An 11660-nucleotide genomic window follows, 5' to 3' on the forward strand; every position below is an offset into this window, starting at 1 on the left:
AGGATATATTGTAGGGCTGAGATAAGCAGAAGTCCTTCCGTTTCTAGTTGCCAGCTACCTATGCTTTTTAGTTTCAGCAGTTTTTAAATACCGAACATACTTGACGTTTCCCTCCTGTGCTCTACATACCTTGCACGATTATTTTTTTTTACCTAGTGAACAACTTTGAGTTGAAAAGACATTGAGTTCCCTTTTCCATCCCAAAGCAGACGAGCACAGACAAGGAATTTCAAAGAGAACCTTTTTCGGAGAAACGCATTCTCTTACCAAATGCGTAAGCCCGCAACAGCCTGACTCCTTCCCGAACGCCCAGCCTCCTCGGGGGGTCCTGCCAGCCCCCCACCCCCACCCCCCCCCACCCCCGTGTGCCGTAACACCCCTCGGACGGTGAAACTCCGCGGCTCTTCACGAGGGATCGCCCGGGCCCAGCGACCGGCGCCAACGGCTGCCTGCCCGGCGGCCGGTGCCCGGGCACACGGCGGGGCTCCCGGCCCGAGGAGGGGAAGCGGGTCCCGCGCCTCAGCCCCCGGCAGAGCCAAGGCCCCGCGGAGGGCCCGCACCACCACCGGGCGCGGGCCGCCCTACCGGCACATCCTTATCCCCCGCCGCCGCCGCCGATTGGCCCGATCCGCCCCGCCCTTGCCACACCTCATTGGGCCAGGCCGGCACGTGATGCCAACGAGTCGCCGGGCGCCAAATTCAAACCGGGAAACGACCTCCGCGGCGAGCGGCGGCGGAGCCCGGAAGCGCCCGGCGTTGCCGCCTCCCTCCGTACCCCCCGCCCGCCCGCCGGGGGAGGTGGTGAGTCGCGACTCCGCGCCCGGCACCCCCGTCCCCGCCGCGGCCTCTCGCTCCCCGCTGTGTCCCCGCAGGGGGAGGCAGGGGGCCCGCAACCCCGCCAGACACCGCGCTCGGAGTGTCGGGCGCCTGGGAGAGGGAAACGCCTAGGCCCCGGCCGGGCCGGGGGGGGCCTGGGGGAGCAGACCGACTTACCGGCGATCTGAGCCGGGCTGGGGCTGCAGCGGGTGAAGAGGGAGAGGGGACTCCTTTAGCGCTCCCCCCGTACCTCCCACGCCACCCCCCCGGGGCCGTGCGAACGCGGGGTTGCTCCTGGGCCTTTGCTGGTGGCAGCAGCCCGAGGCCTTCTTAGGAAGGGACTCGGTCCTGTAGGGAACGCAGCCTTCTGGAGACCGGCTGAAGGTTGCTCTTCTGCCGTTGCCTTGCGGGGATTTCTCCGGAAAGGAACGGAGCAGAGCGCAAAGGGCTGTCCGTGTGTGCGCCTGGGTGCTGCAGCCCCTGGGTGACCCAGGCCATCAACTCCGCTTATTGCCTGCCGGACCCTTTCCCGCTTGCATCTATGTAGGTGATCCCTGCTGAGAATTTTCTTGTTTACTAGCTGGCCCAGTCAAATCTACCAATGCGAAAGGCCTCTTTTTTTGTTGTTATTATTTGTTTCTATTCTGCCTGCCATCCCTAATGATAAACAATAAGTACAATTTGTGTATTCTTGTGCTGCTATAGTTTGCTGCAAGAGACAGCCTCCACCTAATTCTTGAATGGCATGGTGTTTATATGCGGTGTTCTCCGAAGGCACGCACTGTATCTTACCCTGAAAGCAGTATCTCTAAATTTTATCTCCTCTGCTTTATAATCTAAATTGCCTGTTGTCCGAAAGTTTGATGTTTAAATTGTATGCTGCCCAACTATGGATTTATCTGGTTCTTGACAAATTTACAGGAGGAATGACTAAAGCATTTACGTTACATTTATTTTAATGCACCTAACTTCTGCTGCATTTACTGTGTGCCTTTGCAGTGTTTGGGACAATCTCTGCTTCCCAGATCCTAAACCATCTCTTAAATGCCCTTTTCTCTCAGGTCTTGTGATCTGCTGGTTACAGCAATGAGACATAAGAACAAGGACTGCTCTTTCTATGTTCTAGCTTCTCTTTCCTCCAGCTTGCTGGCTGATGCTGGCCAAGTCACTTTACAGCTAAGTCTTAGTCTCCCTTTCTGTAAAGCACATGTACATACTTTCCTCATTATTATGTACTCTGTGGCTCCCAACTTGTGATGCAAATTACCTACTCTGCAAATATTTCTCTTGTCCTGCTTACACAAGGTGTGTATAAAGGAGGTACGGTACTATTTTCCAATAGCCTTGTCAACCTTATTAAATGCTTTCATTTTTTATTTTCCTTTCTTGTTTCTAGCTTTGTAGCAATTGCTGAGAATGTGTGCTCTGTGGGAGGCCTGTGGTGATTTGCTGCTCCTTTCCTAGCTGTTCCTGCCATCTGCACTCTTATGTTGTATCTTTTGTTTTGCAGGATTTATTCTTCTCCTTTCAATGGAGAGTGACTGTATAGATCAATAATGAGGACCAGCCCTCGCAGGCCCTTAATTCTCAAAAGACGGAAACTGACCCTCCCACAGAAGGATGCATCCAGTACTTCAACAAGAGATGAGAACAGTGGACAGGATGGAAAGACTTCAAAGCAGGAGCACAGCCAGGAGGACCCACACAACAGCCAACCCAGAGACAAAATGGACTGTGGCCTGCAGAAATTCCCAGCAGGAATAAAGATAATTGACCATCCTACCATGCCCAACACACAAGTGGTGGCCATCCCTACAAATGCTGATATCCAGAGCATCATAGAGGCACTGACAGCAAAAGGAAAAGAATGTGGCAACAATGGGCCCAACAAGTTCATTCTCATTAGCAGTGGGGGCACGTCGCGTTCAGCAGGTCCAACACCATCACAGCATCTCCCATCAGAGAAGAAACCCTGTGCAGCGGCCAAGGCTGCAGATGGTCAAGAGAGAGAGAAGAATGTTGCACAGACACCTGGTCTTGCAGGCGGGACAACGGTCTGGCATTCAGGAACTGATTCTGCAGTTGGACAGGAACAGGAGAGCAACAGTATGTAATCTTAAACTTTTTTTTTTTTTTTTTTTTTGTCCTGACAGATAGACAAAGAGATGTAAAGTGGACCAATGAGTGCAGTGCTTGGATCTCAGTATGCATTAATGAAAAATATTTTGTTAATTGCAAAAGAGCTATGCATTTGATTCTAATAATCTACATAGCTATGCATATGCAGTGAAATCTGAAGGATCTTAGTGGATACATTTTTGCTCGAAGAGATGGCATATAAAGGTGTATAGCAAAGCAAAATTTTAGTGCTGGGGGAAAAAAAAGGGCTGGCTTGAGGAAATCAAGTCTAGAAGAACAAAAGTTTCATTTAGCAAAAGGGTTATGGCTGAATTCAGGACTAACACAGAGTACCTTAGTCAGTGACAAACTGTAAGGTCCTAGAGCTCTGAAAAAGAGATTATTCCCATTCTTTAATAACTAAGTGGCAAGTCTGTTTCCTCCTTGGCTGTCTCAGGAAGCTGCTGAATAAATGTTAGAAGTTACTTTGAAACACTGCTCAGATCAAATTTGTATTTGCAACTTAAGATAGCTATGTAGCTCTTGGGCTGTAGTAAATCTTATCCCACAGTATAGTACTGACAGAACACACAGACAGCTGCAATAGCTGTATTGCTACAATCAACCTTACCAGAAGTAACAAAACTGTGTTAGTTTTCGTTGCTGCAGTTCAAAAACCTGGAGACATCTGAGCTTCTGACTGGGGTCTTATGCTAGGTCTTTCAGGTGGAGTTTGTCACCACCTTCCTTGGCCTCTGCTTACTAGACTCATCCTCTGGCTAAAAATACTTGAATTCTTGAAGTACTGGATCAACATTGTCCTGTTTTGGTTGAGAGCAATAGTCTGGTTTGAATGTTTGTTTTTAAGGCTGCACTTTTTTTCAGAAATTGGGCAGATTCACATGAAATCAGGAATTCAAGGTTGAATTCCTCCCCCAAGAAAAGTTAGCATTGCAACACCATCTTGTCCCTATCTTGAGACAGGGACACCTCTTTCAGAACCGTGACTAGTTCCTTCCTTTTGGCACTTGAGATGAAGGGGGAAGAGGGTTACGTGTGAGTAAGCAGAGCTATGGGCTTGTTATCCCAACAGGCAGTGGCGAGACAATGAGCTCTGTGTTGGACAATAGTCTAACTAACATCCAGTGGCTGGGGAAGATGAGATCTGATGGGCTAAGTCCCTCTTCTGTGAAGAAAGACATGGAGAAAGAGAACCAGATGCCTCTGCAGGAAAAAATTAAGGTAAGTAGGAGAAGATGACAGAGCATGTGCTAAAACTTTTGAAAGGGAAGTAATCCATGTGGATCAGAAGACCTGCAAGAACTAGGCCTCACCATCTCTAAGTAACCTGAGTTTGGCCCTTACTGATTTCAATAGCAGAACCTGGAGGATCCAGGGATGTTCCATGGCCCTTCTTGTCAACTTTGTGAGCACTCATGCATCATTCCTTCTGTCCCTCAGACTGAAGAAGATTCTGCTGCTGCTGCTATTCCTACCGCTGCTGCTGCCTCCTCATGGCAGGATTCAGTATCAGAACGACCTCCTTACTCCTACATGGCTATGATCCAGTTTGCCATCAACAGCACTGAGAAGAAGCGTATGACTCTGAAGGACATCTACACCTGGATTGAAGATCATTTCCCATATTTTAAACATGTGGCTAAGCCAGGTTGGAAGGTAACAAGCAGGCTCTCAAGTTGCTGTGGGCCACAGGCTGACATTATAAGCGTGCTGGATGAAAATGAAAAGTTGTTCCCCAGCCTGCAGAGCAACATGGACATTAATTTAAACACCACACCCCAAATACCCTCTCATTCCAGGTGTTCCCTGTTCCACTTCTTGTATCCCTTTTCTCATTTCCCTTAGGCAAGATGATGGGATGTTTGATCACTGGAGTAAGAATAGAGGTCTCGGGTAAACTGATGGGTTGGCTGGGTATGCAGTGAAAATAAAGGTACATGTTGTCTGCACTTTGGAATGTAACCCCTCTGCCAGGGCAGTCATGTCTGAGTTAGGCCTTGCTGTGCTGGTAAGAAAACTACTGCTTTTCAACCTCCCCCTCATTCCTTTCTCCCCAGAACTCCATTCGGCACAACCTGTCCCTTCATGATATGTTTGTCCGTGAGACCTCTGCTAATGGTAAAATCTCATTCTGGACTATTCACCCTGATGCAAACCGTTGCCTAACTTTGGACCAGGTATTTAAGGTGAGTGCCTCATGCAAAGAAAACGGGACAGGCTTTACAGTTCCTAAATGCCACACTAGCCAGGTCCACCTTATTTTAACAGGAAAGTTAAGCTGCTTTGACATCAACCTTTTTGTAGAAGCTGGATTCAGTCACTTCTCTTGACAAATAGTCAAGCTCTGTATTTGAAAGAAAAGGTGCTGTGGCTGTGCGTATGAACTGGAGCTTCTGCGGGATGTGTTTATTCTTCAGGTGGTGTGCCAAATGTAATAGTGAGCTTGTTCAACTTCTTTCTATGGGCCTGATTCAAATTCCTAGCAGGAAGCTCTCCACTGAAATCGTCCAGCAGTTCCTATGCTGTTCGATTAGACAGTCATAGGATGGAATTGCCTTATCCCAGCTAGGTATTTTTGGAAGTGTACTATTTTGTGGGAGAAACGGAGCTTGTGAGTCTGGTATAGGTGTGTTTAGATTCTTCTGTGTTTTCTGCAGAGGGTGGGCAGATTGACTCTTGTTTGCTCAGATTATACAAGTTTAAAATATCCCATTTGTTGCCCCTTTGGTTGATAACTTCATCTTATTTTTCTTCCTCTCAATGCCTCGCTGCCACCAGCCGCTGGACTTGGGGTCACCAACATCGCCTGAGCACTCTGAATCAGTAAGACTTACCCTCTGGCTCGGGGCTTGGGCTTCCATTCTCCTCTTGCCAGTCACTGAAGGAAAGGAGAAGAGGCTTGGGGAGGGGGACTGTGTCACTGCTGCACCTAGTCATACAGCTCCCATGCACACCCTTTCTGGGGAAAGAAGTCAAGCCAAAGGTTAATTGCCTTCAGATGATACACTCTCTCTACAGCTGTAGAGCTGTACAGCTTTGAGTAACTAGAAGTCTAGTGCTGAAGTAGGCTGTGATGGGCACCAACAGGCTTCAGAGGACAAGCCCAGACAGAGATTTCTGGCAAAATCCTCATCTCCATGGCAGCAGTCCCAGTCTGTTCTGGGGCTCAGATCCAGTGAGAATAGGATCTCTGCGTGCTCCTTTTTCATTTTGGAACCCAGCTGCATTGTGAATCTCGGAAGGATGAACCTGTTTGCTGTCTCTCTTGCATTCAGCAGTTTTAACAATGACAGATTTGCAAGCAGCCAATCAAACACTTTTCTGTCACAGCTACAGCCCTGGCCTTCTTTCCATCTGCTTAGACTTCCGATTCCTCTGTTGCCTCTGCTGTTCCACTTGAACACCTCCCTGGTCTATGGTTTGTATAGAGATCCAATATACAATAAAGCTATACTATTCACCTTTCCTCAGGCACTGAGGACACCGAAACCAGGTCACTTCTGCAGTAGGGTCCGCAGCCGGAGCAGCTCTGTCATGCCATCTTTTTTTCTACACAGCTTTTGGTTGGCAGCTGGCTTTGAGGTGGCATGGCTGCAAAACAACAAGTGGCACAGAGATAGAGCTGGCATGAGTGCTGGGTGCTAACAGCTGCTCTCTCTGTATTAGCGCAGCACAGGCTTCTGGATTCACAGTTCTGAATGAGGCGACGGAATAAAAATGGATTCTTCTCTTTAAATCTCTGTCTTTTCTCCTTCTCCTCTTTCTTATTTCACAATGACTGCAGCACCAAAAGAAACACCTTCCAGATCCCCAGAAGAACACGGGAAGCAACGGCAGCAGCAAAACTGAACCCCAGAATGCACGTGAGTGTCTACATCAGCCTAGGCCAAAAAGAATCAGTCCCATAAATCTGGGGCACTCTCCCAGATTCCCTTAGGAATAAAAGTGGAAATTGTTATCCAGGTTTGCCAGCTTTTAGACTTCTTACTGTCAGGTTTAGAGCTGAGGCAGTATTGCTGTGTCTGAGAGGACGAGATGGTGAGATGGAGGGGATGAGGTACTCAAATGGAGTGAGAGCAGAGCTTGCCCCAACTGGAGGGCTAGGATCTGTATCAAGGACTATTGCTCATCAGGCCTTCTGGCTTGGGATCTGTAGCCTCGAAATTAGCAGAGAAGGCAGGTGAGCCTATCTCTGATCAGATGTTTACTTTGGGGTATTTAGAAGGACTTCCTGTTAGATGCCTGGGTTTCAAGAGGCAGTAGAGGAAGAGCAAGAGGCTAGCAAGTCCATTCTTCTCCCTTCCAGGCCGAAAGATGAAGCCTTTGCTTCCTCGCATCAACTCCTACCTGGTTCCGATCCAGTTTCCTTTGAGTCAGCCTCTTGTCTTGCAGCCTTCTATGAAGGTTCCTCTATCCACGCCACAGGGAGCATCCCTCAACAGCTCAGAGACTTTCCGGAGCAATAAGCGTGTGCGCATTGCTCCAAAGGTTGGTTTCTTGTTTTCTGAGGTTTTTTTTTCCTTTGGCTTTTTTTTTTTTGGGGGGGGGGGGGGTGTTTTGTTGGTTTTTTGGGGTTTTTTTCTATAGCTCTTGCCTTCTATGGACCCTGTTCTTCATATGGTTCCTTTGTGCATCTTTGCTAAGAGCTCTGACACTCTAAGCTCATATGAAGGAACTAGCCATCCTTGCTCTCTTCTTCTGTCTCTAGGGTGACTATTACCTGCTAGTTGACTTGCTATAAGGATGTTACTATAATTCACTAGAAGAGGGGGCTCTATGGATTAGTCAAGAAAATTTTTCCCTACTGCTTGGGTGTGAAGAAATAAGAATAGGAGAAATGGCTTTGTTCTGCCTCTAAAACATTCAGATTTTTGATAGCTCTGAAGAGACACATAACACAGCAAACTTCTGAAAGAGCATTTATTTGCATGTAGTCTCTTCCCAGAGGTTTTCAGTACCTGTTTGCTAATTCTGTGGAGTTCCCAGTTATTCTGGGCTCAAGCAAAACAGCTATTAAACAGGTCTTTCTCATGGCATCTCACTGACTTGGATGCTTAAATGTTGCAAAGCTTTAACTTCTTCCATCCTGTCTAACCATAATCCTGTTTTCCTTTGTGTGCCTGCTGCTCTGTGTTCTATCCTGCTGTGATTTATCTTTCCCCCGTGCTCTTTTTCTTTTGATAACCTCAATTTTTTTCTTTTAATTTTTCTTGGTTTCTGGGAAAGTTGTCCTCATTAATTTTCTTATTTCACATGTAGATAGTGTAAGAAGGAATCAAAGGGGTTACACTTTTCCAGAAATATTCAGCTCTCCTTCTGCCTGTACTCCTAGAAGTTCCTCATAGCAGAAGTGCTCTGAAGGACATGACTTCTAGTCACTTAGCTAAAATCCTTCCCATGTGGTCTCTGGGCTTCTTTGTATCAACTTCACACAGCGATCAATCTCTAGCTGTTGTTATTATTTTCTGAAGAGCCTCCTCTTGGCTGTTCTGCTGTCCTTAAGTGCCAGCCTTTCTTTTCTTCCTTCCACTGTCATTTGGATTTGGGGTGGGTTAGATATTCTTGCTTACTGACTGCATATTGCTTGTGTTTCTTTGTAGACGTCACTCTCTACAGAAGAGTCATCCTCTTTACCCATGGCTGCTGTCAAGGAGGAGAGTCAATGTGATGAAGGTTTATTTTCTCCAACCCATTCCCTAAAGGAGAGCAGCTCTCTGCCTGGTGAGGAATCAGCTTCTTTCCCTGAGAGTGTCTGTATAAAGGAGGAAGAAGGCTCTCAACTGGATGACTGGCTGTCCCCATTTGCCTCAACCCTAATGGTAAAGGAGGATCCAGGCTTGTTCCTCCCTGTCTCATCCACAAAGGAGAAGAAACAATTCACCACACTGAAGTCACCACCTAAGGGTGTTTCTGACACTCTAGTTATAAAGAGGCGGGAAAGGCGGGAAATGGGCAGATCCAGAAGGAAACAACGCCTAGCACTGCCTCGCTCAGAAGAGCCTGTCCTTGTTTTGCCAGAAAGCAACAGCTTTGACCCTTTCCGGTTAGGGGCAGACCGCCCCTTCCTCCAGGAAGGCCAGCCTCTTGAGAATGTATCACAGCTCAGCTGCTCGCAGGGGGAAGAGGGACCCTTTAAAACACCAGTCAAGGACATGTTCAGCAAATTGCCTGTTTCTTCTACTCCCAGCAAGGTCTCAGCAACTACTACCCCCCCACTAGGGGCCCTTGACCCCTGGAAGTCTGCATCCTTAGCCAAGGGAAGTCACGAGCTGGACTTCAGTCCGGTGAGAACCCTTCAGTTGCCATTCACACCCTTCCAGGAGAACCAGGACTTGCTGGGTTTTAACAGCACACCCTTTAAAAATCCCCTTTTTGAGTCCCCTCGGGAACTGCTCAATACAGAATCCAGTGACATGGTGCATGTCCCCCTCACAAGCTCTCCAGCTTTCATTCATGAGTCTACTAAGCAATCATCTGTTGAACTGCCAGCCTCTGGCTTTACTGAAAACCGATCACTCATGGAGGGCCTTATCCTGGACACCATGAATGACAGTCTGAGCAAAATCCTTCTAGATATCAGCTTTCCTGGTCTTGAGGATGAAAACTTAGGAACGGACATTAGTTGGTCTCAGCTGATACCTGAACTGAAGTAAAGTGGCCTGAGGACTGAATTTGGCTTGTTGTGATATTACAGAAAGCACTCTACTCTTCTGAGATCTGTTCACGTAGTCTAAGGAGACTGTCCGCTTTTGACTAATTCCCACATTCATGGAAACAGAGGGCATTATTGACTCCTGCTAAGCTGGGAGGAAGACCCATTGGCTGCTATGAGCTCCCTTTATAAGCTGCAATAGACTTTCTGTGGCACAAGATGATAGAACCTTTCTAACCTTGTGCTAGACATGAGAGTCTCTGGAGAGAGGTTATCAAGAAAACATCTAGGTAGGCCCTGAATGGCATTTGCTGCTCAAGGTGTCAGAGGAAATGGATGCACTCCTCAGTTACATACAAGAGGAAAGAGCCTAGGAACCTCCTCCTAGCTCTGTCCTTACTTCCCTTTACTTTGCTCTCCTATTACTTAATATCTTCTATGTAGTTTTAATGGCTGTAAATACTGTACATTCCTTAAATTAGCTCTTAATAATAATAATAATAATTTTATTCTTGTAGGGTTATGGGAATATTTGGGCTGGTAAAGGGTTTGGCTTAGTGTTGTCCATATGTTCCACATCTCCTGTATTCTTCTACCCTAGGCGGGAGCCCAAAATACTTTTCTTTCCTTCTTTGACTTCAGAAACACATTGGTCTAGGCTGTTCTGAAGGTTGCTGGGGCAAACATCTGAAAAATCACCTCTGTGTGACTCAAGTCAAACTGAAACAGGTTGTTATCTGGATTGCAGCATAAAATCTTGGTTTGGCTTCCTTTTCCCAGGCTGAAATGGAGATCAAGCTGTATAGCTCTTCTGCTTCCAGAGTCCTATTATTATGTACCTAGAGGACTAGGTAGAGTCACTATTGCAGTAAGATGGAGTTCTATTGAATGGTTAAAGCTGCCTTCATTACAATCATCCAGTTGAAAATGTAAAAAAGAACCTATAAAGCAAATGCTGATATTTCCACTGAAAAGTGACCTCTGGAAACACAAGGTATGTTTCTCTTGGTGCAATAGGACAATTCATCCCAGTTCTCTAGCACTCCTGTCAAGAAAGAAAATTGCCATGGAAAAGACCTGATCCTTCTGCTAACGGACAAGTGATGGCGCACGTATCTACATACTCAATAAAGCTTCTGTGGGAACACAGCCGAGTATTGTCTTTACTGCTTTCACTCTTAGCAGCATGCTCAGGCTAGGCCATAGCACGAACAACCGATTTTTGCTTGTCTAATGTTTGTGTTTTCTGTGATCACTAAGTGATCATTAGGACTTTTTCAGTATTTCTTAGGCCATGTTGGCTATATCATGTGAGATTTGATTACTCAACCCCTTGCTTCATATAATATACTTTTTCCTGCTGTTCATAGGTGAATCCTGACTTTACAAGTCAGAAACATACTAACTTAGTCTAAAACATCAGAACACCACCAGCAGACTAGTTTCTGTATTTTGTAAATGCAAAATAAGTCTCACTCAAAAATCTGTATTTCTGCCTTCTCCTATGTTGTGGTTTAACCCCAGCTGGCAACTAAGCCCTACGCAGCCGCTCACTCACCTCCGTCACAGTGGGACGGGGGAGAGAATCGGAAGGGTAAAAGTGAGAAAACTCGTGGGCTGAGATAAAGACAGTTTAACAGGTAAAGCAACAGCTGTGCATGCACGCAAAGCAAAACAAGGAATTCATTCACCACTTCCCGTGGGCAGGGAGGTGTTCAGCCATCTCCAGGAAAGCCGGGCTTCGGCATGCGTAATGGTGACTTGGGAAGACAAACACCATCACTCCGAATGTCCCCCCCTTTCTTCTTCCCCCAGCTTTACATGCTGAGCATGACATCGTATGGTCTGGATTATCCCTTGGGTCAGTTGGGGTCAGCTGTCCCAGCTGTGTCCCCTCCCAACTTGTTGTGCCCCCCCCCAGCCTCCTCGCTGGTGGGGTGGGGTGAGAAGCAGAAAAGGCCTCCACTCTGTGTAAAGCACTGCTCAGCAGTAATGAAAGTGTCTCAGCATTATCAACACTGGTTTTGGCACAAATCCAAAATGTAGCCCCATA

At 47.1% G+C, this 11660-nt stretch overlaps 1 protein-coding gene across 2 annotated transcripts; it reads left to right on the forward strand.

Annotated features, from left to right (window-relative positions):
* Positions 1-1153: 1153 nt before the first annotated feature.
* On the forward strand, positions 1154-10713 carry FOXM1 (forkhead box M1). Of its 2 annotated transcripts, XM_075050997.1 has the most exons (9): positions 1154-1359; positions 2327-2922; positions 4028-4176; positions 4396-4611; positions 5013-5141; positions 5734-5778; positions 6740-6818; positions 7262-7443; positions 8556-10713. In XM_075050997.1, exons 2-9 carry the CDS (start codon positions 2373-2375, stop codon positions 9606-9608), a joined length of 2403 nt encoding a protein of 800 aa, XP_074907098.1. In that variant the 5' UTR covers positions 1154-1359; positions 2327-2372; the 3' UTR covers positions 9609-10713. The 2 variants fall into 2 exon arrangements, with proteins under 2 accessions (XP_074907098.1, XP_074907099.1); XM_075050998.1 differs by lacking the exon at positions 5734-5778.
* Positions 10714-11660: the final 947 nt, after the last annotated feature.

Source organism: Buteo buteo, chromosome 19 (assembly GCF_964188355.1).
Source record: "Buteo buteo chromosome 19, bButBut1.hap1.1, whole genome shotgun sequence".
Classification (NCBI taxonomy): Eukaryota; Metazoa; Chordata; class Aves; order Accipitriformes; family Accipitridae; genus Buteo; species Buteo buteo.

Coding starts and splice junctions, on each gene's coding strand:
- FOXM1 (XM_075050997.1), top strand. CDS start 2,373: ATGAGGACCAGCCCTCGCAGGCCCTTAATTCTCAAAAGACGGAAACTG. Junction 5,142..5,733: donor CTTTGGACCAGGTATTTAAG/GTGAGTGCCTCA, acceptor CGCTGCCACCAG/CCGCTGGACTTGGGGTCACC. Junction 5,779..6,739: donor CGCCTGAGCACTCTGAATCA/GTAAGACTTACC, acceptor CAATGACTGCAG/CACCAAAAGAAACACCTTCC.